The sequence below is a fragment of the Ananas comosus genome, linkage group 1, assembly GCF_001540865.1.
Source record: "Ananas comosus cultivar F153 linkage group 1, ASM154086v1, whole genome shotgun sequence".
In the NCBI taxonomy this organism is placed as follows: Eukaryota; Viridiplantae; Streptophyta; class Magnoliopsida; order Poales; family Bromeliaceae; genus Ananas; species Ananas comosus.
This window is the reverse complement of record NC_033621.1, coordinates 23,886,857-23,914,330: the sequence shown is the minus strand read 5'-3', so window position 1 is coordinate 23,914,330 and position 27,474 is coordinate 23,886,857. Positions and strand designations below refer to the sequence as shown.

The 27,474-nt window shown below is 37.2% G+C and overlaps 3 protein-coding genes across 3 annotated transcripts; 2 read left to right on the top strand and 1 right to left on the bottom strand.

Moving 5' to 3' along the window:
* Window positions 311-1,511, bottom strand: LOC109722679 (probable calcium-binding protein CML41). The gene is made up of 2 exons (XM_020250791.1): window positions 1,166-1,511; window positions 311-705 (listed from the first exon to the last, which is right to left on the bottom strand). The coding sequence occupies exons 1-2, from the start codon at window positions 1,430-1,432 to the stop codon at window positions 373-375; spliced, it is 600 nt and encodes a 199-aa protein (XP_020106380.1). The 5' UTR covers window positions 1,433-1,511; the 3' UTR covers window positions 311-372.
* LOC109722671 (B-cell receptor-associated protein 31-like) lies at window positions 6,333-10,987 on the top strand. The gene is made up of 3 exons (XM_020250782.1): window positions 6,333-7,170; window positions 10,251-10,617; window positions 10,873-10,987. The coding sequence occupies exons 1-3, from the start codon at window positions 6,885-6,887 to the stop codon at window positions 10,907-10,909; spliced, it is 690 nt and encodes a 229-aa protein (XP_020106371.1). The 5' UTR covers window positions 6,333-6,884; the 3' UTR covers window positions 10,910-10,987.
* LOC109712530 (sucrose-phosphate synthase-like) lies at window positions 18,483-27,155 on the top strand. Its single transcript, XM_020236136.1, has 12 exons — window positions 18,483-19,281; window positions 20,145-20,377; window positions 22,695-22,758; window positions 22,838-23,536; window positions 23,959-24,087; window positions 24,176-24,307; window positions 24,607-24,783; window positions 24,876-24,929; window positions 25,016-25,078; window positions 25,172-26,170; window positions 26,276-26,403; window positions 26,582-27,155. Exons 1-12 carry the CDS (start codon window positions 18,988-18,990, stop codon window positions 26,868-26,870), a joined length of 3,261 nt encoding a protein of 1,086 aa, XP_020091725.1. The 5' UTR covers window positions 18,483-18,987; the 3' UTR covers window positions 26,871-27,155.

Here is a 27,474-nt window from a genome sequence, read left to right as displayed (position 1 = left end):
AAGATAGGGCCTTTTGGCCCTATTATAAGGTGTACTTTTGTTGAATAGCTCTATTTGATTGGTACAATTCACTTGAAATAGTGTCACATTAAGTTTTCTTCAATATATAGCTTCTCTAATTTATTTCTATATATTTTTCTATATATTTTTTCTTTGCAAACATGATCATAGAAATTATTGTTGCTGAAAATAGAAAAGAGCTTGTATAATTTTTTTTTTTTCCTGTTATTTGGCCAAACAACAAATATCAATAAATATATGAAAGAACAAGGAACTTTAGTTAACTCAATAATAATAATAGGATGCATGCAATAATTTCATCTCAACAATTACACAAACCCTAGCAATAATAATAATTATTATTGCATATGCTTAGTTCATCATGAGTTGGAACTCATGATAATCCACCACACCATCACCATCAAGATCATAGGCTCTTATCATGGCCTCACACTCCTCACTCGACCTCACATCTCCTAAACGCCCAAGCACTTGTTGCAACCCTTTAGCTGTGATGCACCCTGACCCCTTCTCTATTTCAAACATCTCAAAAGCCCTTCTTAGATCCTCATCCTCATCACCACCACCTTCTTCGTTTCCACCGTTATCCCTCTCCATTAGTCGAACGAAGTCCCCGTAGTCCATGAGCCCATCCCCGTCGGAGTCGAGGTCCGCCACTACCCTCTCCGCCTCGTCTGCTGCCACCTATTTGTAGATGTATCGTGTTAGTTAGATATGATCATTACACTATATTATGTGTCTTTGTTTAACCACTCTTCTACTTCTGCTTTCAGCTATAGCTATAAAAGTTTACAGTTGAGCTATAGTGTTATAGCTATAGAAAATTTGGCACTTCTATTAACTAGCCACAAGAAGAAATGAGATTCTGAATTCCAACAGCAAGAATACATGTTTAATTTGAAACTTCTGACTCTATTACAGAGAGAAGCACGCATTTGAAAGAATTTCGTTTTTATAGTGTTTCTTTTGACAGTACTATACTACACCTTACGTACAGTAAGGTTAAAGAGGCCCTATATATATATATAGGCATATATACAATATATATGCATGTACATGTACATATGCATACGTATATACATGCTAATACACATATATACAACCATGCAAACAAAGTAAATTGTATGTTTAAATTGAATACCACCTTCTCCCCAGCCCATAGAAGGAAGGACCTCAGCTCATGGCTCGATATCTTGCCATCTCCATCGGCGTCGAACCGCCGAAACACTTGATAATACTCACGGGCTCGTCCCGCAGAAGACATCGGGGAGGACGATGCAGTGGCTGAGCCACTGGCGGCAGGCTTGGACGACGATGTCGATCGGCGGAGGCGGTGGAGGCTTATCTTGAAGCTCTTGTTGAGGAGCCATTTTGAATGTGGCTTGGAAAGACCAGCATTGTTGGTAGCCATTGATAAAGAAGAGAAATGTATCTATGTTTATAACTAATTAAAACAATGTTAAGTGATCACCTAGAGTGGACTTGTAGGTATAAATATATAGAGGGAAAGAAGAAGATGCTACATGCATGTATAGATATTGAGAAGGTTGCTTGAGAAATTAATAAGGATGAAATGGAGGAAGCTGCATGGGAGCTTCCCAATGCATCATCTTTTTTAAGTGTGAGAAGTTACCAGGAATCTTAGGATAGGATTGGTTCTATTAGTGAGTGAGAAGGACATGTCCATGAAAACTAGGGTTTTGTAAGGAAGTGTGCTCTTTCTCTATTTGGTAGAGTTACTTGGGACAAACATATATATACTATTATTATCTATCAATTATGAATTGATGTAGAGTTATTTAATTTGTCTTATTGGGTTCTTATACATAGATTATATATGTAGGTGTGGGTGGTTGTAACAAATTTTTTTTTTGAGTTTGTACTATTTAATTAAGATTAGAGCAGGGGTGGAGTTGGAATGTTGTGGTGTAACATTTTGTTGCTATGTATGTGCTAGAAAAGGAAAGATCATAAGGTGTGACAACTTTGCTTAGAGGGAACAGCAGATATATAGAAGGAAAATTTGGCTCTTGCTTCTCCATGTGTTTTTTATTAGAGCAGGACTTTGTTGAGTAACTTCTTGAGGAATTTTCGTTGAGATAGTTCGATGAGTTCTATGATTCGCTCATTTTTCTCTTTTCGTCAGCTCCGTTAACATTTCGTTAAATTATATACAAAAAATACTTTAGATATTCCACCTAGGTTTATCGAATATTTACTTTAGCATCTTTTAATTTTAACTTCATCACTGATTTAATGAAAAAAAGTAATGGAGGGGATAAAAAAAAAAAAATTATGAGATATTTTATATACACATTAAACGACAAGGGCGGTATTTGAAGTTTTCCCATTTTTATATAATACCCAAGAAGGCAACGCCACGACCCCCTTTTTTGAAAGCATAAGCTGTGATTGAGCTCCCGACGACTCAAAGACGCACAACAACTCAAATAACCACCACTGTTTTAAAATTTAATATATATATAATAGCCATATAAAAATTATAAATTATAGGAACCTTAGTAATTAGGTTTTTCCTGGTGGGCCTAGTCTGAAACGAGCCGCTTTGTGGAACTTTAATTGGGCTAGCCGAGGCCCATTCAGATGGGCCTACTATTAGAGGCTTAAATGCTTGGCGCCGAAATCTCCTAATAAAAATATTCTGATTGGAGCTTCTGCTTTGGAGTTCAGAAAGTCTTCTTAATTTAGTTTTATTTTAAGTAGTCACAACAAGTTTTAAATTCGTCTCAGCCAAATCACCGTATAATTTTGTTAGTAACTATGTACACGCCTCAATTTCTCATTCATGAAATAGAAAAAAAAACATGTATAAATCTACGTCGTCGAAAGTCCGATTCTGATCAAATATTAAACCAGTTGTAGGTTAAACAAAAGTGATATGATAATCTTACCTTGTTTTCCCTTTTTAATGAATTAATCCTTCTATGAATTGCAATAATGGGCACAATAATGTCACATATGGGACCAAGTAATGATGTTCATCACCTCACCTCCCTTTAATAGGACCACTTAGATAATGCTTTTCACAATTTCACTAACATAAAGCCACACCATGGCCAAGGTAATAACAACTAATTATGAATAGCTATGGATATAGATTACAAAAAGTCATCTACATTTAGCTGGATCAACCCCACCTAAAGTTCCTTAGGCTGTGTTTAATTTATACTTAATTCAATTGTTTTTTGTGCTCCATGCACTTGCATGTTACTTGCATGACTGAACCCTTTGTCCCTTTGAAAATAAGCTTTGATTCATATACAAACCTCACATAACTGCACCACTCGCTTTTATTTTATGAGAAGCTTTTATACAAGCAGGCCATCATTTAAGACCACCACACCCAACTTTTGTGTCCCACAAATAGGGGTTGAAAGTGGTTAGGATAAATATCGAATCCAACACCTAATTCAATAGGATGCAAATACATATATTAAAATTTAACATTCGATACATATTCGTATTAGAATTTGCATTTGGAAAAAAAAAAAAAAGAAAAAAAATGGATGCGAATATGGTTTCTTAAAAAGTCCGACCATATTCGTCTATTTTACCCACAAGAGATGAGAGGAATGTTAATATATATTGTAGAATCGAGAATAAAATGGTTTTCTACCGTATTCTTCATTTATTTGACTATACATTTTATATTAAAATTGTATTTATATTTGTCAAAATATTAAAGTTTATTGAATAAAATATAGGTATACGAGGTTTGAGCACGTGTGAACCTTTAATTACACTATATGGCTTATTAACGCTAATTTTAGTTCACATTTATATTTATATATTAGTATATATTATTATTCGAATGCTGTTGGAATATAAATTCGACTCGTATCTAAATCCGAATTCATTTTTAGCGAATATAGTAATAAAAATTTAGCATTCGACGTATATCCAGATCAGAATTCCTTGATTTTTTAGTTTCAAAAATTGGGTCAAGGTATACCACAGGGGTGGTGAAATTGTTGCATGGACCCTGTCCATGTACCTACCATAGATCGCTTAGTGATCTGCCCTCCATTTCTTTTCTACGCTAATTAATCTCTATAACTTTTAAGTCTAATATAAGTTACAGTCCTACATTAATAAATAGTCGATTGTTTTATGTTTATAATTATAATTCTAGTAATCTTGTTACTTAAAAATATATTATTGTAAATCTATTTATTTTTAGTAANTATAGATTACAAAAAGTCATCTACATTTAGCTGGATCAACCCCACCTAAAGTTCCTTAGGCTGTGTTTAATTTATACTTAATTCAATTGTTTTTTGTGCTCCATGCACTTGCATGTTACTTGCATGACTGAACCCTTTATCCCTTTGAAAATAAGCTTTGATTCATATACAAACCTCACATAACTGCACCACTCGCTTTTATTTTATGAGAAGCTTTTATACAAGCACACCATCTTTTAAGACCATCACCACACCCAACTTTTGTGTCCCACAAATAGGGGGTGAAAGTGGTTAGGATAATATGGAATCCAACACCTAATTCAATAGGATGCAAATACATATATTAAAATTTAACATTCGATACATATTCGTATTAGAATTTGCATTTGGAAAAAAAAAAAAGAAAAAAAATGGATGCGAATATGATTTCTTAAAAAGTCCGACCATATTCGTCCGTTTTACCCACAAGGGATGAGAGGAATGTTAATATATATATTGTAGAATCGAGAATAAAATGGTTTTCTACCGTATTCTTCATTTATTTGACTATACATTTTATATTAAAATTATATTTATATTTGTCAAAATATTAAAGTTTATTGAATAAAATATAGATATACGAGGTTTGAGCACGTGTGAACCTTTAGTTACACTATATGGCTTATTAACGCTAATTTTAGTTCACATTTATATATGTATATTAGTATATATTATTATTCAAATGCTGTTGGAATATAAATTCAACTCGTATCTAAATCCGAATTCATTTTTAGCGAATATAGTAATAAAAATTTATCATTCGACGTATATCCAGATCGGAATTCCTTGATTTTTTAGTTTCAAAAATCGGGTCAAGGTATACCACAGGGGTGGTGAAATTGTTGCATGGACCCTGTCCATGTACCTACCATAGATCGCTTAGTGATCTGCCCTCTATTTCTTTTCTACGCTAATTAATCTCTATAACTTTTAAGTCTAATATAAGTTACAGTTCTATAATATCAATTTATTCAGTGACATTAATAAATAGTCGATTGTTTTATGTTTATAATTATAATTCTAGTAATCTTGTTACTTAAAAATATATTATTGTAAATCTATTTATTTTTAGTAAAACCTGCTCTGTATATATCATTATCATTGTTTTTTTTTTAAATTTTTAATGGTAATAAATAAATAGGAGGAATATGTTTGATGCACTAACCTAGTATAGATTACAGAGTCCTTTTAATAGTAAGGATGATTTAGTGAGTTAGATTGGGGGGTTAGCCCACCACCATCACTCTCCTAATCCTTTTTAGAAATACTAAACAAAATGCTTAAAAATAAAACAAAAAAAATCCATTTTTGAAAGGCAAGTGGGCACCGACAGGGTCACAGGGAGACATTCTCTAAAAATTTGTCTCATGCACCTGGTGCATGGTGCACCATATTCCTAAATTCTACAGCATTTTAAAGCACAATGTATATTATTTATTGGTTGATTATTTTTTTTATTAGTTGTTGTCTTCGTGACAAATATTTTTGAATTTATTATCTGTTGGATTATATTTTGATCTTTAGACATGAAAAAATATGGATATATGCTTTTATGAATTATGCAGAGATTGATTATATAAAGAGATAAATACAATATTTAAATAAAATTAATAAATTTTATTTTATTTTTATTGTTTTATCGATTTAGCGTTGATATTCAAATCCCAACAAAGCCAGATTTTTTTTAAGAAAATTTTATTTTTTTTATTCCGTATTAATAAATTCAGCTTTTTTTTCTTCGCTTACGAAGGATAAGAATTTATCTAATTTTATAAGTAAAATAAAAAATTAAGTATTTTCTTGCTAAGGATGTAGTAATATTTGAAATATGAAAAACATACCAAACAAATTTTGAAGCAAGTAAAAAAAGGAAAGATTAGGTAACATGAAAGGTTGAAGCAAGTAAAACCAAAATCTCTCAAACTCATCAATCAAGGAGTCCAATAAAAAAAAAAAATAATAAATAAATACAATTATAACAAAAGAGGTTGGATGCAGTACTTGATGTGTGGGAATACACCTGGTGCAGGCAACAAATTTGTCGTTGCTTCTACCTTACCTTTGGCTCTTTCAGGAAGTGAAGCACCACCTTTCTAAATTTCCTTAACATTATTTGATTTAGAGGCCAATCCATCACATGAAGAAGCAAATCAGATTATGCCCCCAAAATAATCTCTTTTGATCTCTATTTTGAATCTCCTCCACTTCAAAATCCCCCCTTTTCTCTTCTTTTCTTCTGATTTCAGAAGTTGGGTTTTAGGTTTTTGTTTCCTCTCTAATTTGTTTTAGTTTTTTTTTTCTTTTTCTTTTATTTCCATTCTGAAAGTTTTGAGTTGATCTTCTAATCTCTTTCCAAGCTCTGGGTAAAACAAAAGATAAAAAAAATAAATAAAAATCATCTTTTGAGTAGTCTTGGTTTTTCAAAAAAAATCATCTTCTGATTCTTGGGTGCTTCCAAAAATCCGATTTTGAGCATTGTGCTCTTCGAAAGATTCAATTTTTCCTCTCATAAATGCAGAACCCCCTCCAAAGGTTCTACTTTGAGATGCTTCTTTGCCTGGGGAAGGGCTTCTTCTGAGCAAGCACAGAGAGTGTGGTGAAAATTTGCAGGGGAAGAAGATGATTCAGCTTCTCTTTCTAGTGCTGTTTCTGGAAGGTGCAGTGGCATTGCTTCTGATGGTGAAGATCGGGCCGCTTCGCGAGCTGGCCATGAGAGTTTTGGACCAGCTGAAGACCGGGAAGGGCCCGGCGACGGTGAAGACGCTGGCGTGCACGATGTCGGTGATCCTCGCGTCGAGCATCGCGAGCATTCTCAAGATCCAGAACAGAGGTTTGAAGCTTGGGACTGTCACTCCCATGGACCAGGTCCTTTGGAGGACTCACCTTCTTGAGGCCTCTCTCATTGGTATATATATATATATATATATATCTTTTTCTCTATCTCTAATGTTTTCATATCGCATTCGATAATTCGTAATTCAGTAGCATTGGTTTGTGTTAAAGATCTTACCTTTGAATGCTAATGCTTGTTGTTGTTTAGAAAATTATGATTGGATATGTGTCTGCATATGGTTCGGTACATTAGGCTCTAAAATTTTCATGGTTAATGCGACTCAAGCGATTATATATCAGGTGCGTTTCAATCTTTCTGATATGTAGGTAAATTATCTAACTTATATTGAAGTGCTTTGAGTACAATTTACTATGTCTAGATGAAGATTTTCCCTTTTTCTTTCTGTATATTTGAAGTTTGTATTTTTATGACATTACATTCTTGATTGGCATGGTCAAATTCAGTATGCTGTCTGAAAGAGACTCGTGTACGATGTTGGTAGCTTATCATCATAATTAAGACTACGACTTTTATTCCTAATCATTTTTTGCATCGTCGGTATCTGTGTTGGGCACAAATCAAGCTCTATCATGTTTTTCACTCACTATTTTGTTCTATTTTGAATTTTCATATGCCCCTCCCTCAAAAATTGCTTTTCAGCTGGATAAACTTAGTCCTCCCTCCTATGCGTATGCGTCGATTTTTTTCTTTTAAAAGTTTTATATTGGCTGTTAAGCTGCTAAGCAGAACTGGCTAATTAAAAAAAAAAAATGGTTGTGTGATGATCCCAAGACTTTGGGAGTCAACCTCAACAGTTTAGGTGTGTGGTTTATATAGCTTGTTAGAAGCCGTCATTTTCATGAAATGTTCCTAGAAACCACTTACAATCAAGTAGTTGTGGTTGTTGTTGTGTCAACCACATTTTATTAATGTATGACATAGTCAACAACATAATTCTTCTTCTTTGTCTTATGTATGTCCATGTGGGACTTATTATCTGTTCTATTCGTTGAGACTTACATCTTTGGCTTAATATGGTGGTGTCTTTGTAATATTGTCTTGCATAGATGATTTATTTATCAGCCGTAGATGTCATTAGCTGTCATTATGTGATTTATTATTTTCAGATCCTGAAGTTATCTTGTATTCTATAAGCATAGTTCCATCTGCCAACTAGTGCTCTGATTATTTCCCTTGTTCTTGCCTTACTGTTATGTATTTCTAGGTTTAAGCAATTACTAAATTTTTCCTGTGCTAATAAATTTTTTCTCATTCAAATAACCATTTTGGCATATACAGTATTGGGTTTGAGAAGTCGGAATGTATATCATAGTTTATGCTTCTTTATAGTTTTTTTTCTTGCTCTTCATAGATTCCACTAACTTGTCTATCCCTGATTTGTGGCCCACTTTCTTTGTTTTGCCGACTTTGATTCCTTTAGGTAGGTTCTAAGTTCTCATAATGTCTAACATAGTGTCACTCCTCTAACTGTACATACGGACCATAGAATCAGGCGCAGTTCTGCAACGGGATACCAAACTTCTAAATCATCAGTAGTGTGAGACCCCAGGATTTGAAATAGTCCGATATATAAGATATAATAGGACTAAACTTCAAAACCCCGGCTATAATTTAGTCCTATTATATCTTATATAGCGGACTATTCCAAATCTTGGGGTCTCATAAGTAGTTTAAGACTTCCTAGGAGGCTTCTTCCTTTGTTTCATGAGATTAGTTTGCAATTCCTATACTTCTCCATTTATGCGATGCACAATCATTTGTTTTGGTTGGATTTTGACGGAATCTTCAACCAGTTGAAATTTTTTATTTTACTTATTCTTAGAATCCAAGCAGAACTAAACTATGAGAATGAATAAGTTATACCGAACCATTAATTCATTTTTGGGCCTATTTTTGATCAGGCCTCTGAGCTCACAATTATACATAAGTTGGCAAAAGAAGAGAAAACTAAAGTAGGTCCAAAGATTTGATTAAAAACATGATACAGAAGTTTACCAATTAATGGTGAAGGTGAGCTTGGATAAGTAGGTTTGCATGTATCTATCTTACTTTGCCCTGTCCAACATATTAGTTAGCAGCTATCAAAGCAATTTGCAACCTGAACCATTTATTTTTTACTTGTTTTTAGCGGCATGACATATACATACTTTTATAAGCTACCTTTAGCAGCATCGACAAATATAATGTAATTGTAGCATGGTCTTGCCGCCACTAGCGCACATGCAGCTTCGGAACAGTTTTTAAAAGCTGTAATATTTGAGGTTTGGATAGGAACTATTGCTTGATAATGTAGTTCATAACAAGAGACACTATGATGGACCGAACATGTTCTTTAAGGAGAAGGTTCCTGGTCTTAACATTTCGCAGAGAAGGTTCCTCTATTATGTAGTCATTGCAATGCCTAGATAAATGACAAACTGGTGGGAATACGAGATATCATTTGAGGGATAGAGAAATTGATAAAGTGCAAGAACGGTAGGATTCGAGGATGATACAAACTCTATGCTATGTGCCAAGAGGAAATGAGACCGGAAAGGAAGTTTGCAGACAAATCTTTAATAAGCTTCTCTAACAGAAGCTAATTTTGTGGTTTAAGTTGTGGATGGGTGTAAGCGACAAGTCTCCTCTCTATCGTTGATTGATAAACTACAGCCTATTGGTTGTCTCGGCCCAATTTATCATGCCCTCTCTCAAATTGGTGATCCTACAGGATGTCCTGAACTATTGTAAAAGCTTTTAGCCAATCACGTCTCCTCCTATGTAAATTATTCTCACGAAAGGTGCCTTTCGTGATGAGCGATCTTATTCTCTGGTATTGTTCTTCTTGTTTTAATTAGTCTCAAATGCGTATAGTGTTCGTGCGTCTTCGATGTATCTCTCTACTCAGTAGTAATCTTTTGTAACTCGATCCCAGTACCTTCTTATATTCTACACCAATTCCCATCACTTTTTCCGTCGAAATATCAGTTGATTGTTCAACACTAGATTATAGATAAATATTTGAAGAAAATATGTATGCAAAAGGACATATTGATCAATCTATCAGTCACGAAGATGATGTTATCTTTTTCTTTTTTTTTAATGCCCTCCCAAGAGGATATCGTGAATGAAATGTGATGATGGTTTTACAGGCTTCACGCTGTTCCTCGCATTCGTCATTGATCGTTTGCATCACTACATCCGAAAACTCGTCACTCTAAAGAAAGCCCTCAGCACGTCAAGAGACGAAGTCGAGAAGCTCCAAAATGAGAACACCCGCTTCAAAGGAAAAGAAGAGAAATCGTCGAGTGAGATAAAGAAGCTCCATGAAGAAATGGCCGGCTTAGTCGAGAAGCTGCAGAAGCAGAAGTCGGAAGCGGAGGAGCAGGACAGGCGCGTGGAAACTGCAGAAGCCCACGTTGCAGCTCTCCAGAAGCAGTCGGAAGAGCTTCTCCTCGAGTACGACCGATTGCTCGAGGATAACCAAATCCTTCAGTCCCAAGCTCTCGCATTTCGATCGTAAGGACCCGCAGACTTCAACTCACATCACACTCATTTTCAGCGGTCGTTTTTGTCAGAAACGATACAACTTTCGAAGGCATTAATCAATCATTACTACTGGTTTTGTGGTCCTAGCTTGTCTGAAATTTTGATGCTGCACCTGCAACTTTTTGGCCTTCCCAAATTAATTCTTGTTGTTAGTTTGAAATTCGAACTTCTAATTTATACATACTGTAAGATGATTTTATATATGTTTTTGTTTATTTTTTTCAGCGTTCCTGGCACCATTCCTGTGAAGTGTTCCTGCTGATGTACTTTATTTGGTTTCACTTTGTAACTCTTTACTTTCGTTCCATCAAATTGCCCCAGGTTGTTTTTTTAGCGTGCATACGCATGCGAATATGCTAAATTGCACAAATACTTGTGCAAAGTTGGTATTTGTGAAAAAAATCCGATAGTTTGATCTGATTTGAGGCTAAATTTACCTTCAGAAATGTAACTTTTTTGCGGTTAAGCGGCAGAGTCACCAAATGCTTTTTGGTAGCAATTGTTGCATGTGCTCGATGTGTTGTACTTTAGTTAGTAAAGTCCAAGTACTGGAACTTTGGCCCTGGTTCTGTTCAGGTTAAGATGAAATCAATCCTTGTCTAAGCTGAAAGATCCGAGCCCGAATTAAAATCCCGATCCAAGCCCGCGGGCCCAGACATCAGAGCAACCAGGACAAGGACAACACTGTCGTCGAATTGCAGAACTTAAGATCTCGTGCTGTGATATCATATTTCATAATCGATCACTCCGATAGTTTAAGCTTAAACTATCGGAGAATAGTATCTTATATTTTACATTCAATACTAGGAGGAAGGACAAACAGATTGTATGAGACCATGCAAAAGTAGGGGACAATTACCCGAGTCGGTTGATCGGATTCGAGCCCGATCGACTTCTGGAACAAAAATGGCTAATTCTGAGTGGATGTTGATAGGATCGAGTTATGAATTTGGACCTTAATTAAGATACCTTCCCCATGACCACAACTTGATCAGATATATTCTAAATATTCCCCATACCAATCAATTGTAGCCTTTTTGGATTTCTAGCAGGAGCCAAAAATGTAGCCATATACATTCCTGGACTACATGTATCAGGATGTGAGGTGAGATGAGGTGATAGTGAGGCGGAGGTGTTGGATTCAATCATGCAACTTATCATCTTCCTATTTTCCAATGGAGGATCTTGGAATCTTCTATTCAATACTCTCTCTCTCTCTCTCTCTCTCTAACAAAACTATACTGCAAAGGCTCCATTAGAGCATCAATGATATGAGAATAAAAAAGTGATGCACTACTCCAGTGAAGCCTCTATAATATAGTTTGTTCTTGCGCTCTTTACCGGAACGAAACTTTTGTTCGCGCTCGTGCACGCGAATGCTTGCTTGCGTGTTTGTGCTTGATTAACTAAGGAAGTTCTAAGAGTGCTTAAGTTAGTAATCGCCATGTGTCATTCTTTTAGTATTATTCTACCACATTTCTATTATCTATTTCAAAAGTATTGCTTTCTTTTGGCTAAACTGTTATTTTTTCCTAAACAATATTTATTTAATAGGACTAAAGCATATTGTAATGTTCACTAGTGATTGGTAGTGGTGAGATTATTATTAACATATCTTAGTTACTAATATATATGAATATCTTAGCATCTCCAAGGACATAAATATTCCAACATATCTTTTTATCACTTTTGTGTAGCATATTAATTACCTACATACAATGCTACTCTAAAAATGTTAATTAGGAAACTTTAGTGGATGAGTGCATTAAATATAATGACAAATTGCAAAATGGGTATGGAATCTGTCACCAACACCACCTGTCTAACCATTTTTTCCAATTTTGCATGCTCTTTATGTCATCATGATAATGAAACGTGGCTTAAGTCGAGTACCAAAAGTGCAACCACACTTACGTAATTGTGGTCCCAATTAATTGGGTCTGGATCCTAAAATTGAATTTAGTAGCTAGCTCATTGGGTTCGTATTCAATTTCACTCTTTAATTTGAGTAATCGTTTTCTCCACAAATTTAAGCCGCTAAAGAATAATTTTTGATATGTTATATAAAATAATCAAAACTTATTAGATACGAACTCAAGATTCTCCAGTAAGTTTATTTACGCAGTCTTAATGTCATATATCCTATATTAAGCTAGCTTATACGTGAGTGCTAATGAGATTTGAACACAGGATCTACTGCTTTGCCTGCAATACTGTGTACCTGTAAAATACGTTAACATAGAAAACAACTCACACCGATCGTCCCTAGAGCAAGTGGTAAAGGGCTCGGTGGTTGGTACCCGAAACCCAAGTTCGAATCCTAGTTGATTCACATTTCTAGCTAAGTCTATTTCTAAATGAAATAAACAAAGCGGGTAGCGTGCTATCTATCTCTCAAAAAACAGAAAAAAGAAAAAAAAAACAACTCACATATAAAGTTCAATGAACAAGGATGGAAAAGATTGGCAAGGATCCTCTGCATTTAAACTTCAATTATGAGAAGACAACATCAACTTGAAAGATAAGGAAAGAGATAGTACTCAGAAAAAGAAAGAATGCTGTTCATATATATATATATATATATAGAGAGAGAGAGAGAGAGAGAGAGTCCGGTTACTATATTTTTATGAGTACGATCGCCATCGTACTCTTATGCAATAGAAATTTTTTATCAAAAATTTAACCGATTTCGATTCTTTTACACTGTTAAATTACCAAGTATCTCATACCAGCCGTTAAAAATTGTCAATTTTATGACTTTTTGATCGTAAGGTAAATGATGTTAAAAAATTATAAAATTTGATTTCTAATAAACGTTTTAAATGTTCTAAATAACGTTTAATAGTATGGATCGTCCATTCGTAAGCTCTATCATCGAAAACACTTATGAGTATGAATGAGTATAGTAGCCCTACTCTCTCTCTCTCTCTATATATATATATATAGAGAGAGATTATATATAGAGAGAGAGAGAGAGAGAGAGAGGGGAAGTTTATAAATTATAAAAAAGCTTTCGGCTAAAGAACAATACTGCTTGTACACTTATATATAAATATAGATATAAATCTTATATTCTGGATTTTTTTTTTATAGTCTAAATTTACTTACTTGTCTTATTATTTTTTTAAGATAAAAAATTTTATTTTATTTTTTAAAATTTAAGATTATGAAGTATAAGATATAAACTCTATAATTGAGTGTGCATGTAATACTTTTTTTTTTTCTTCTTTGTCCAAAAGTGAACATCCACTAAAATGGCCCCATCTAAGTGTGTAGGACCCACGCATTGATATCATGGGCTCTCTCTATGCATGCACGAACAATCCTAAGCCAACAAGTGTGGGGTAGGGAAGTGGAGTGAAATGTCATTTTACTCCCCATTTATGGGTAAGTGGACAAAGGGAGTATAGCAAGATATAAATTGGTTGATGGTGGTTACAAGGATTGGGGATGATGCATGGCCACCACATACATTGGCATCAAAATGAGTGAGAGGTGGGAGAAAGAGAAATTAAGTAGTAGTAGTAGTAGTAGTAGTGGTAGTCAATTTAGTTTTCAGTAGTTTCCTTTTTCTATCTCCTATGATTCCACAAGATGAGCTAAAAGAAAAAAAAAAAACTTTAAAAAAAAAAAAACAAAGCATGCCACTAGGAGGATATGTGTATCCATCGACACACATATTTGGAGCGACAAATATTCCTATATGAAAAAAAAAAAAAAACTAGTGAGGTGATTGTCTCTTTTATCATTGATGTGAGGTGAGTAAGCCTAGGTTTTTATTGGCCATACGCACGTGGACACGGTATTACAGTGTAACGACCCGATCCGCTAGCAATAATAATTAGTTGGGGCTAAACCACCGGCCCAAAATGCTTAAGCCCAGTTATTATTATTAGCGTATAGGCCTCATATAAACTGATCAGAATCAGTATCCCATCCGATGTGGGATTATTGGGGACGTTCAAACTATATCACAGACAGACAAATTAGGATTAGAATTACCAGGCAATGTGAGATTCTAGAGGTGGCTCCTACGGGTTCAACAGGTGGCTCCCACCAAATCCGTTGGTGTAGCACTTTGCCCGACATAACACTTAGCTTTCACATTTTCGACTAGTATTCGGCTCTGATACCAAATGTAACGACTCAACTCGCTAGCAATAATAATTGGTTGGACCCAAACCACTGACCCAAAATGCTTAAATCTAGTTATTATTACTAGCGTATATACCTCATATAAACTGATTGGAATCAATATCCCATCCGATGTGTGACTATTGGAGACGTTACATATAGTTCGAAATTCAAGAATATCATTCAAATATGTAATGTAGAAGTGTCGACAAAACATAGAAGTTGAGAAAATAGGATCAGCATTTTCTCCATCCATTCCAATATTGAGAATATAGCCTCTTTCACTTACCACAGATTATGACCTATTTTATAATTAAACTCATTATTTTACTAGCGCGGATTAAGATCAAATAGAAGCAAAATAAATTAAGGATACAAACAAGTAAGTGGACAAGTTTGAATACAAGCTTGGAACCATTTCCTCTCTCTAATATTGATTAAGCTTAGGGTGCGTTTGGTTCGAGTTATCCTGACAGGATTACAAGTAATCCTGCCAGAATTACTGTGTTTGGTTCATCCGTTATATAATCTAGTCGTTAATGTAGCATTACAAATCGAGTAGGATTACACCGAAAATATTAACGAGAGAGGGGTCGTATATCTTGCATTACTGAAAACCGGTAATACTATATATTATGTAAAATGACAATTTTACTCTCCAATACCCCCAAACCCAATTAACAATATTGTTTTCATCTCTCTCTCACGCCCTCCCCCCTTTCTCTCTCGCACGCCACTCTCTCTCGCTCTCTCTCTCGCACGCCGCTCTCTCTCGCTCTCTATCTCTTTCTCTCTCTCTCTCTTGCACGAACACCTATTTATTCTTTTATGCATAATGATCTTTTTTTCTATTTATTTTTTTATGGGTTGAAATTAATTTTTTGCAACGTTAATTTTTTTTTTCATGTTTGGTCTTTTTATTTTATTACTTTTTAATATAATTAATGTACTAGTGCAAATTATATTTTAGTAAAAAATAATATTCAAATGACCACAACAAGGATAATTTAAAAAAAAATTATATTTTTATGTCAGGATTACTAAATTTTATAAACTGAACCAAACGTAGTAATACTATAAATACTGCAATCCAGTATTACATTACTGCATTAAACCAAACGCGCTAATGCAGCATCAGTAGTAATCTCACGCCGAAATCCAAAATATCTGAATATGTTGAAATACTCTGTAATATTACATAACTCGAACCAAACGTACCCTTAGAGGACAGTAAGAAGGAAGTTCGCACTACAAATCAAATGCTTCAAAAGATGGGAATCTAAATTGATGATCAACACCATTTTGTATCTATTATGCCGAATTTTTGAGGTCCGAACCAATCCAGTTCACGAGCTAGCCACTTAGACTAGTTGGCTTAATATCTTTCCTGGGAAGGCGCCCTCCGTTAAATTTTATGTAACAAAGAATCAGAGATTCAAAGTGGCTAACTTCTATGTACTTTCATGATCTTAAAGAAGCATGAAAATGATTGTGCTTGGTTAGTGTATTCGTAAAATAGGCCTTATAATGCAGCTTAATTTTAACTATAGTCATTAAAAGTAAGCGCGTTCGACAAATTAAGTCATCGTCTCCAATTTAAAGTTAAAGATCATTACCATGTAAAACAACAATTCGATACAAATCATACTGTGGGGTGACTGGGCCAAATTATCCTCCTTGAGCCAAGATCACAAGTACCTCAGGTTCATGAATGACAAAATTCGGTTAAAGTTACTAATTTGCCATTACTGCTTTTTCTGTCTTTTTTAGTGTCTCATGAATCTTGTGACCCCCCTCAAGATGCAACCCTAAACCTGGCCCCACTTGAATTATCGGATTCGGATCCAGATTTTAATAACCCCCCCCCCACCCAATTATTGTAATCATTAATGATAAATGAGTGATTTAGTTGTTGAGATAGATTAAAATTCACACAAATTGTATCTAAATTTGGATTCGGATCCGAATCCGAACACAAAACTGAGCGCCCTTATCTACAGGCGCACCTTCCTAGGCACGCTGCACTGCGCGTGTGTGCGTGTGCGTGTGTATGTCCGATCACGTACGTCCAATTCCCCGCCAACTAAGTTCCGCCGCGTGGACGGTCCGGATCGAGAGGTCCACCACCAACGCAGCAGCCACAATCGTGCGCTCGCAACTGTGCGAAGCCTTTCCTGAACCCGGTGCACCGTGTCGTCGGTGGACCGCACAATTATAGCCTTTTGTTTAGCGGTGGAACGTTCGGTCCACCTATGACGTGGTGAACTGGGTCGACGAAATAGTTTCTTCCATGGGGTAGCGGGCCATATTTCTCGGAGCTGTCAAAAGAAGGGGAGATCCGCCTCCGCACACCCACAACCCCACAACACACGTGTGGGCGCCGCTGCACACGTACGAACCCGCGGGCCCCACCTCATACCACGTGTCCACCCCACACCGTTCTGGCTCCCCTCCCTCCACAGCGGAGTTGTTGCATGCACCTGGCGCATTGTGCACCGTATCCTGTCTAATAAAATTAGATTCAGAAAAATATTTTTATATATAATGGATAAAAATGTACGCAACTTATCCGATTTATAGGCTATATAGTATATTTGAAAATGAATACTTAAACTTGATCACTATTTTTAAATTTGGTAATCGAATTATGAAATTGTTTAATCTGCTATCTAACCCATTTTTTTTAGAAATAAATATTAACTAAAAATATAAAATAACTAGGTTTCAAACTTAAAAATTTTATATATCTGCTATCAAGTTCTCTGCCAACTGTGTTAGAGATGATTGATTAACTAAATTAGTATTCATAGCTTTTTTTATAGAATATACTATAATCTATTTGATAATTCTCTTACAATTCTTAAAAAAGGAATTCGAAGATTGTATAGCAAAGTCTATTTTTTAAAAAACATGCACGTAGGCAGGACACAATTGTAAAACCAAAACTTTAGATCTTCAAATATGCATTATTTGTATTTTGGCTTATTAAAAATATAATTTTTAAATGTATTATTATTTTTTAGGCATTACTATACGAAAAGAGATTATTCGATCCGTAAAAATTATTTATCCTGAATTTATAATTAGTTTTTAATCCATGAATCTTTTAAAATTATACAGAACTCATTCATTGAGTTAAATTTCGATATTAAGATTTTTGTACACACACAACCTGCGTGTTGTATGGATTTGAAAAAGAAACTATCGACCACTTATTCACACGGTGCGTTTTTTCGAGATTCCTGAAGGTAATGATCTTGGAGAATGTCCAGCCTAGAAATTGAGGGGACGACGTGATCTAGGTGGATGGCGAGTATTGGAATACAGTCAATGAGTACTATGATATCCGGATTGGCAGCCTGTTGGTGGGTAATTTTGAAGGTCTGGAAGTCGGACCCCTTCTTACAGTATACAAGATTAAGCAGCTGATGAATCTTTGGGAGCAATTCCTCTCAACTAATCGGCTACACGTTGGTTGTCGGTAGTTTTTTTTTCCCTGCCCCCTCCGAGGCTTTTGTTACCTCACCCCTATAGCGTAGTTCATTCTTTTAATGACTAAAGCAGGTAGCATGCTATTTTTTTTCAAAAAAAAAAGATTCCTGTGCGCCGGGTGCACGCGGCAAACTTGGCTTCGCTACGCATGAAACCCACCTCATCGTTTATAGTTCATTGAATGAGTGAGAAGCGAAGAGCGAAAAAAGAAACAAAGCAAAAAAAACAAAACAAAACAAACCTCCTCTATTCTCCTTCCTCTTCTTCTTCTTCTTCATGCAGGGGGGGGAGAGAGAGAGAGAGAGAGAGAGAGAGAGCTCTAATGGCGAACGTGTTCGCACCGATATGAACGAATCCACACTTGTCCGCGCCCTTCGATCGAACCTTTCGATACCCGTTTCCTCTTTTACTCTGTTTGGAGCTCTATAGATAAGGAATCTATGCCCTCTCCTTTCTCTTGTTCCTATCTTTGTTCAAAAAGGATCAAATGCTTCTTCGTTTATAGCATAGCAATAACCAGATGGAGTTCTCATCACAGATCATCACATCTTTCGCGTGGCTTCTATAGATAGAAACACGCCCCATATCGCTGTTTCCTTAATAAAAACCTCATCTTGAATAGCTAGTACATAGTAGTAGTAGCAGCAGCAGCAGCAGTAGTGTTCATATTGCAGGGTAGTTTAGTTGTTTGGAGTGTTGGATTTGGGATTGGAAATGGCGGGGAATGAGTGGATTAATGGGTATTTGGAGGCGATATTGGATAGCGGGGCCGCGGCGGGGGGTGGGGAGCAGAGGGGGCCGGCGGCGGCGGGGGCGGTGAGCTTTCGGGATAGGGGGCATTTCAATCCGGCCAAGTATTTTGTGGAGGAGGTGGTGACAGGGGTGGATGAGAGTGATCTCCACAAGACCTGGATCAAGGTGGTTGCGACGCGCAACTCGCGCGAGCGGAGCTCGCGGCTCGAGAACATGTGCTGGCGCATCTGGCACCTCACCCGCAAGAAGAAGCAGGTGATGTAAACTGTGATCATCCCCTGATCGATTGAAACATATTCTGTTTCCCTTTAATTTGATGCAATTTGCTGTGAACTTTATGTTGCTTTGATGTTTGCTTACTGATTTTGTTCATAGGGGAGTGTGACATGCTGTATAGGAGAGGAAATTAAATAGCGGGTTGTTCGAATTCGGAAATTGAAGTAGTTTGTATATTATATTTCCTTCTTTATAGTTTTACTATATCCTTATATCATGTGGTTTTACTTCTGAGATATCTTAAATACTTCTAGTGATTTGAATTTTTGGTTCCTCCTTTTCGCTACTATACAAGTCGGATGTTGTGTTCCATCAATCACGAGCTTAATGCATCAAAGGCCGGATGGCACGAAAAAAAAAAAAAAAAAAATCATTGGTAGCTTTATTTGAATTGACAATTTCTGTTGGTTTGGATAGAGCTGTGAGAAAAAATATACATACATATGTTTATGTTTTCTTTTGAGTGACAGTGTGAAAGATGGAAATAGGCTAATAATTCGAGGCGAAGTGCGTTATGTTTTTTTTGTCTTTTCATTTATGAATTCTTAAACAGGCTGTATGATGAGATTGTTTAAAATTAATTTGGTTCTAAAAAAGGGTAGTCGTTAGTTTGCTTTATTGGTTTAAACTTTTTGATTATTATTTTTTTTCCTTTACGACTGGTTTTATGAGGGTATAAAGCAGTCCGCGCAAAGGATTGTTGTTTGCACATTGAGGACATGATCCCTAATTTATAATTGCTAAGGATTTATCGGGCGACACAAAAATGTCGAACATCTTTCGGAAGTGTCATTAAGAATGAAAAAATTCTAAAAATGGTTGGTTTGCTAATTAATGAGCAGCTTGAATGGGAGGATTTTCAAAGGCTGACGAAGAGGAGGTGGGAGCGGGAGCAGGGACGGCGTGAAGCCACGGAGGACATGTCGGAGGATCTTTCGGAAGGAGAAAAAGGAGACACCGTAGGTGAATTGCTGCAGAGCGAGACTCCGAGAAAGAAAATTCAAAGGAATATCTCCGACCTACAGCTCTGGTCCGACGATAATAAAGGGAAGAAGCTGTACATTGTGCTCATCAGGTACTTCTTTGTGCGCCGTGAGGATGTGCTTTTAACAGTCAAAGCACTTTACGAAATAAAAAGTTTTTATTTTTTCCTACAGTACTTCATCATGGGCCAATGTAACGAAACTAAAATTCTCTTTATATCAGTGTTTTACGCCTTTGAGATGCACGGATCCTCTGATTATATACCAAGAAGATAACGAATTTCCGATGGTTATGTATTAAGGCTAATCTTAGTAGATGTATTTAATATGGCAAAAAAGAATTTTAAAGTTTGGAATATTCTGTAATGGCGTTTATGAAGCCGCTTTCCTGCTTTGGGCTTTTGAACACTTTTAGATTTGTATTACTTCCTATTCAGGGAAACATCCGTTACTGTTCTCTCCTACTGTTCTCTCTAGTATTGTTCCTTGAAAGATACTGGCTCTGAATTAGTTAAGTGTGCTTCATCATTACATTTTTTTGGTATAGGGATTTGATTGGCTACCTACATCGGTATCTTGTAGTTTATTAAAGAAAATGCAGTAGTAAGTTTGCTTATGTGTTAAAGCAGCATTTGTAGCTCAACAACGACCGAACCAATCAAAGCTAATGTTGATGTCCTGTTTCATATATTGGTAGAAATCCTGATTATAGTTTTGAATGCTAAAAAATTTCCTCATTCTAAGCTTTTTCACGCAAGCATGCATGTTAAACAGCTTTGTTGAACGCTATTTTTATTTCTAGTACAAAGTCGATATATTCAACATCTAGACTGTCGGATGCTGTTTACATTTGTCGTAACGTACATAGTTTAATTTACTGTTCACGACAAATCACATAAGCCCAAATGAATTGGCATATTAGGATTTTATAAGTTTATTTTGATACTACTTAATGGACAGGCAAACTAGGTCCCTTTTGGTCCTAACATGCCAAACTTCAATGGTTCAGTTTCTGAACTTCCAAATTTGTACTTTTGAGTGCTAAGCTACAAAAAAAAAAAACTTGTATTATCACTCTAAAGAAGCACACTTCTAGCCATAATATAAATACTGGTTGTTATTTTACTCTTATTGCTAACTCATCCAAGTAAAAATTCACTCAATTGATCATTATCTTCATAAATGAACTACTAAAAATGTCGTTCATTATTTGTTGGGTAGTCATGAGGTATTCGGCTTAGCATGTGTCTGTTTAGTTGGTCGATTGATCAACCGACTAGCTACTTCGAACATAGAAATAGCTGAGAGAGGTTTTGTTCCCCAACTAATAGAAGAAGAATGTCAAGAAGATTGATAGGTACTAGCAGTTTTAAACTTGTGTGCTTAGTTTTTAATGTGAAATTTGGTTCAGTATGTGTACCGAGTGTTGTTTCTGTGGTTATTTGATTTCCCTGTTGCTCATAGTGCATATAACTTGTTATCACATGGTCAATAACGATTTATATACATCAAATGTCTTTACAGTCGATAGGTTTTGATGCTTTAAAGCATAGATTTTCTGCAGATGAGCAAACATGAGCATGTGTACATGCACACGCACATGCATGCACAGACACGTGCCCGTGTGCGCACTCACGAATATATGTGCATTTACTTGCACGCATGTACGCGCAGTACCTACTCTGTTATTAGGTGATCTACAGTCTTTAAATTGCTTATAAACCACCAATGAGAGCTCTGAAGACTGTCGTTGCATTATGTGATATATTTTCGGTTAGACTTTCTATGCTCCTAGATAGGCAAACTGGCTTGCTGCATATCTACTCAGAATAAAGATACAGTTTGTATAGTGTTCATATCATCACTCTTCTGAAAGTTCTGCATTTGAGAATTGATTCGTCATGCACTTTCCATTTTGTTGGTTAAAATTTAAAAGAGTTTTTACCTTCCATATAATGGTACATTCGTTATTAAGCAAGTCCTAAATCAGAGCTAAAATATGTTGAACACGATCATAATCAGCTGATTAGGAGTTGTTATGTATGTCATAAGATATTGAATTGATTGTTGAACCATGGGAGTAATACATGATTAAATGTGGATATAGTTTGCAAAATTGTCGTCTTCTATTTGGTAAACGTAACCTCATGTAGGACATCGTATTTTACCAACGTAGCGGACAAATCACGTGAAATCGATCTTTAGAAACTGGCTTTTTTTTCTAGTGAAGAGATGGATGTTATCTGGCGTTCACTGTGTCGAACACCATAAACTTTTACCTTTTATTTGTGATTTGATGCTGCATAAACGTTTTTTTGGGTCTTATGCAGATCGCTGATTTCTTGAATAAAAATGTCTTTCTTTCTCGTTGATATCTGTTATAACTGTATTGCATCCTTCTTTGTGCAGTTTGCACGGTCTGGTTCGTGGGGAAAACATGGAACTCGGTCGAGACTCTGATACAGGTGGTCAGGTAAGCACCACTTCTACCCTACGTCTTTATAAAAAGCCCATTTAGTGAAATAACATATTTGTAACTCCTTTTCATGTAGGTAAAGTATGTTGTCGAGCTCGCCCGCGCCCTCTCAATGATGCCGGGGGTGTATAGAGTTGACCTTTTCACCCGCCAGATATCATCCCCTGATGTCGACTGGAGCTACGGGGAGCCAGCTGAAATGCTAACCTCGGGCTCGTATGAGCCAGAAGGAAACGATCTTGGAGAGAGTGCTGGAGCTTATATTATACGTATACCATTTGGCCCGCGGAATAAGTATCTAAGGAAGGAATTACTGTGGCCCTACCTTCAAGAATTCGTCGACGGGGCTCTCGCCCACATTCTGAACATGTCTAGGGTGTTAGGGGAACAGGTCGGTGGGGGGCAGCCGGTTTGGCCATATGTGATTCATGGGCATTATGCAGATGCTGGTGATGTGGCTGCACTCCTTTCCGGTGCCCTAAATGTGCCGATGGTTCTTACAGGCCATTCACTGGGGAGGAATAAGTTGGAGCAGCTTCTTAAGCAAGGGAGAATGTCGAAGGAGGATATTAATGCGACGTATAGGATAATGAGACGGATCGAAGCCGAGGAGTTGTCTTTAGATGCCGCTGAGTTGGTTATTACGAGCACGAGGCAGGAGATCGATGAGCAGTGGGGATTGTATGATGGATTTGATGTGAAGCTTGAGAGGGTGTTGAGGGCACGAGCTCGACGAGGTGTTAGCTGCCATGGCCGTTATATGCCAAGGATGGTCGTAAGTGTCGCATCTGTGAATATATTTAAGCTTTCCAGATTACTCGGTGAAAAGAAAATAAAAATTTTGATAGGCTTAACCTGAAGCCATGAACATTTCTTTGCCCGCAAATCGAACTCATTGGGCCATTGCATTAATTAAAGGCCAAACCAACTCAATGAAGGAACTTCTGTATACTTCATATAAGTTCCTACCCATATCTGATCTTTGTCTGTAATTTTCATCTAATCAGTAGTCATTTCTGAAATAGAAAGATCTAAAATACATGACGAAAGCACAAATAGTAGTGCGTTTTCTTTAGATCATCTCCAGAAAGCAAAAAAGATTCTACCAATGTGGAGTTAAATTGCCAAAAAGGACACTTGACACAAAGTCGAACACAACAAAGCTCATTTAGATTCCACCTTATTTATTCATTGCAGGTTATTCCACCAGGTATGGATTTTAGTAATGTCGTGGTCCCGGAAGACAGCACCGAGGCTGATGGAGATTTCGAGCTTATCGGTGCAGATGGTGCTTCTCTTAAATCCATCCCGCCTATTTGGTCGGAGGTAAGTTGCTTCTTCTCAGATAACCAAAGAGTTTTAGTTTTGAAGTATTATTTGTGATCTTGCCGACTTGAGAGCGCCATTTTTGCAGGTGATGCGTTTCCTCACAAATCCTCACAAACCAATGATCCTGGCGCTATCAAGACCCGATCCGAAGAAGAACATCACCACCCTCGTGAAAGCATTTGGAGAATGCCGCCCTTTGAGAGAGCTCGCAAATCTGGTGAGTAACATAGCCCTCATTATATTTTACAGATGTTTGAAAAATAAATTTTATCATTTTTACATCTTTTCAGTGTCCATATATAATAGACATAGTGATTTTGCACGTACTGGTAAGGAAAATTAAGCTATGTTATTTTTAGTTTTCTTTATGTGCTTTTCCCATCATCATTAAGTCCGTAGAATTTAGTTTTGCCATTTTGGTTTTCAATAGAAAGAATACGTATCTTTTCTCGGAAAGGAAGAGGGTTTTCTGATGAACTAAATGATTCTCTTTGCATTAATGATGCGTCCATCCAGACGTTGATAATGGGGAACAGGGACGACATTGATGAGATGTCCGGCGGCAACGCAAGTGTCCTCACTACAGTTCTGAAGCTGATCGATAAGTATGATCTCTATGGACTTGTGGCCTTCCCGAAGCATCATAAGCAATCTGATGTTCCTGAAATCTACAGGCTTGCGGCAAAAACAAAGGTTTGTTTTATGGATCTTTTTACCATTCCTAACTTGACATCTTTACTGCTAGGAAATGTTGGTTAACTAACTAATTCTTCTTTCACTTGCAGGGGGTCTTCATAAATCCAGCTCTAGTCGAGCCTTTTGGCCTCACTCTAATCGAGGTTAGTTTGGTTATACTCACAATACCATGAAACACAACCTTGTGTCCATTGAGGAACTCTAATTACCTCATTTGAAAATCATTTAGGCGGCGGCACATGGGCTTCCAATGGTGGCTACGAAAAATGGAGGTCCAGTCGACATCCATCGGGTAAAAGCCTCGATATTCCTCCATTTATTAAAGACCTTTTAAGATCAAAATGAAGAGCCTGACCTTTTATTTTATGTTCTTCATACAATTCAGGCACTGAACAATGGCTTGCTTGTTGATCCTCACGATCAAAAAGCTATAGCTGATGCACTCCTAAAGCTTGTGGCGGAGAAGAACTTATGGCAGGAATGCCGCAAGAATGGTCTTCGGAATATCCACCTCTTCTCGTGGCCAGAGCACTGCCGGACGTACCTCACCCGGGTTGCTGCGTGCCGGATGCGGCATCCACAGTGGAAGACTGATACTCCGACCGATGGTGACATGGCCATTGAAGAATCACTCGGCGACTCCCTTACAGACGTTCAAGAATCATCTCTCCGTCTATCTGTTGACGGCGAGAAGAGCTCCCTCAACGGGTCCCTCGAGTATGACCCAGTAGATTTAGAGAAGGTGACTACGGGCGATCCCGAGTTGCAAGACCAAGTGAAGAAAATTCTCAGCAAAATCAAGAAACAGGCTCCTGAAGCAAAGGGCGCAGATAGTAGCAAGAAGCTATCAGATACCTCTGGACCTACTCTTAACAAGTATCCTCTTCTTCGGAGGCGTCGGAGGTTATTTGTGATCGCTCTTGACTGCTACAATGAGAAGGGAGCTCCTGAGAGAAAGATGCTTCGGGAAATACAGGAGGTCTTCAGGGCCGTCCGATCAGACTCACAGTTGTCGCGGATCTCCGGGTTCGCTGTCTCGACTGCGATGCCGATTTCCGAGACACTCGAACTTCTGAAGTTGGGGAAGATTCCACCCACAGATTTCGACGCATTGATTTGCAGCAGTGGGAGTGAGGTGTATTATCCGGGCACGGCACAGTGCATGGATGCTGATGGCAAATTATGCGCAGATCCAGACTACGCAACTCACATTGAATATCGGTGGGGATATGATGGAGTGAAGAGGACGATCGTGAAATTGATGGCCACCCAGGATGCTCGAGGCAACGCTAACAAGACAGATAACTCTTCAAGCAATATCGGGGAGGATGTGAAGTCCAGCAATGCCTACTGCGTCTCATTCTTCATTAAGGATCCGACAAAGGTAAATAAATGCAATAGCCTCACCATTGTTATTGCTATACTTACCATTTTGAACTTGATTTGAATTTAAAATTGTTTTTCTGAGACTGCTGAATGCTTGGGATAGGCAAAGCCCGTTGATGAGCTGCGACAGAAGTTGAGGATGCGTGGGCTGCGTTGCCATGTCATGTATTGCAGGAACTCGACAAGGTTGCAGGTTATTCCTCTCCTTGCATCGCGATCTCAAGCTCTCAGGTATTATATTTGGCAAAACTAGTTTCTTATGATGCCTATAGATTGAAGTTCTAGCACTCAACATTCTCTACCGATTCTTCATTTCTGCCTTAAGAGAATTTGATGTGGAAAAATCTATTGTAAAATTTTCAATGTGAATTGGGGCTCATGTTTTTTTTTGTGAATAACTTGTTCTAAGGTACTTTTTTGTCCGATGGGGTCTGAATGTCATGAACATGTACGTTATCCTGGGCGAGAGGGGCGACACCGATCATGAGGAGCTCATGTCGGGGTCCCACAAGACGGTGATTGTGAAAGGAGTGGTGGAGAAAGGCTCGGACGAGCTGCTGAGGACGGCGGGGAGCTATCAGAAGGAAGACATCGTCCCCGAGGACAGCCCACTCATCGTCTACACCAACGGCGAACCAAAGTCGGAGGAGATCATGAGGGCACTAAAAGAAGCATCGAAGGCGGCTTCTAGAATGTAAAATTATAGTGCATCACAGTCCGTGAAGAAATTTTCTTCGTCTCGATGATGGTGAATGGTGATGGTGGCTGAAAAACTGCTGCTCTCTCTATTTTGCTGTTGTTCTTGTTATAGAAGTGTCTGTAAAGACATAATTGGATCTCACAAACATGATGAGATATAATTGTCGTCTGCTATAAAAGGAAAACATATGTTGCATTCGAGTTCTCGGGTGTATATTCTCATAAACATGATGAAATGCTATAAGCTCTCTTGCCAAATTTGGGGAGATCATAATTTCCCGCTATATGATGAGTTTTTTCTCTCCTGAAATTGAGATGATGACTATATTGTAGAGGTCTCGATTCATTTTGCGGTATATTTAGCTGTTTTCTCGAGATTAGAAGTCTGAAATGGCTTAAACTCAGTACCTTTATTCTGATATGTCGTAGAAATTTAGAAGTTAAGCTTATGTCATTCTCACGGAGAATTCTATCCGTCAGATCTGGCATTTAGAGCCGTACTAACAAAAAGGTGCTTCGTCTCGTGCCAGAGCTCTCTCTTTCTTTCAAGTTTGGGTTAAATAAAGTAGTTACGAGACTCCCAGGATTGTGACAAACTGCAGA

Excerpts from the sequence above, each read along its gene's own strand:
- LOC109722671 (XM_020250782.1), top strand. The coding sequence starts at position 6,885 with ATGATTCAGCTTCTCTTTCTAGTGCTGTTTCTGGAAGGTGCAGTGGCA. Across the intron at positions 7,171-10,250 it reads TCTTGAGGCCTCTCTCATTG|GCTTCACGCTGTTCCTCGCA; the intron begins GTATATATATAT and ends ATGGTTTTACAG. Across the intron at positions 10,618-10,872 it reads CAAGCTCTCGCATTTCGATC|CGTTCCTGGCACCATTCCTG; the intron begins GTAAGGACCCGC and ends TATTTTTTTCAG.
- LOC109712530 (XM_020236136.1), top strand. The coding sequence starts at position 18,988 with ATGGCGGGGAATGAGTGGATTAATGGGTATTTGGAGGCGATATTGGAT. Across the intron at positions 22,759-22,837 it reads ACTCTGATACAGGTGGTCAG|GTAAAGTATGTTGTCGAGCT; the intron begins GTAAGCACCACT and ends CTTTTCATGTAG. Across the intron at positions 26,171-26,275 it reads TCATTAAGGATCCGACAAAG|GCAAAGCCCGTTGATGAGCT; the intron begins GTAAATAAATGC and ends TGCTTGGGATAG.
- LOC109722679 (XM_020250791.1), bottom strand. The coding sequence starts at position 1,432 with ATGGCTACCAACAATGCTGGTCTTTCCAAGCCACATTCAAAATGGCTC. Across the intron at positions 706-1,165 it reads TTCTATGGGCTGGGGAGAAG|GTGGCAGCAGACGAGGCGGA; the intron begins GTGGTATTCAAT and ends ATCTACAAATAG.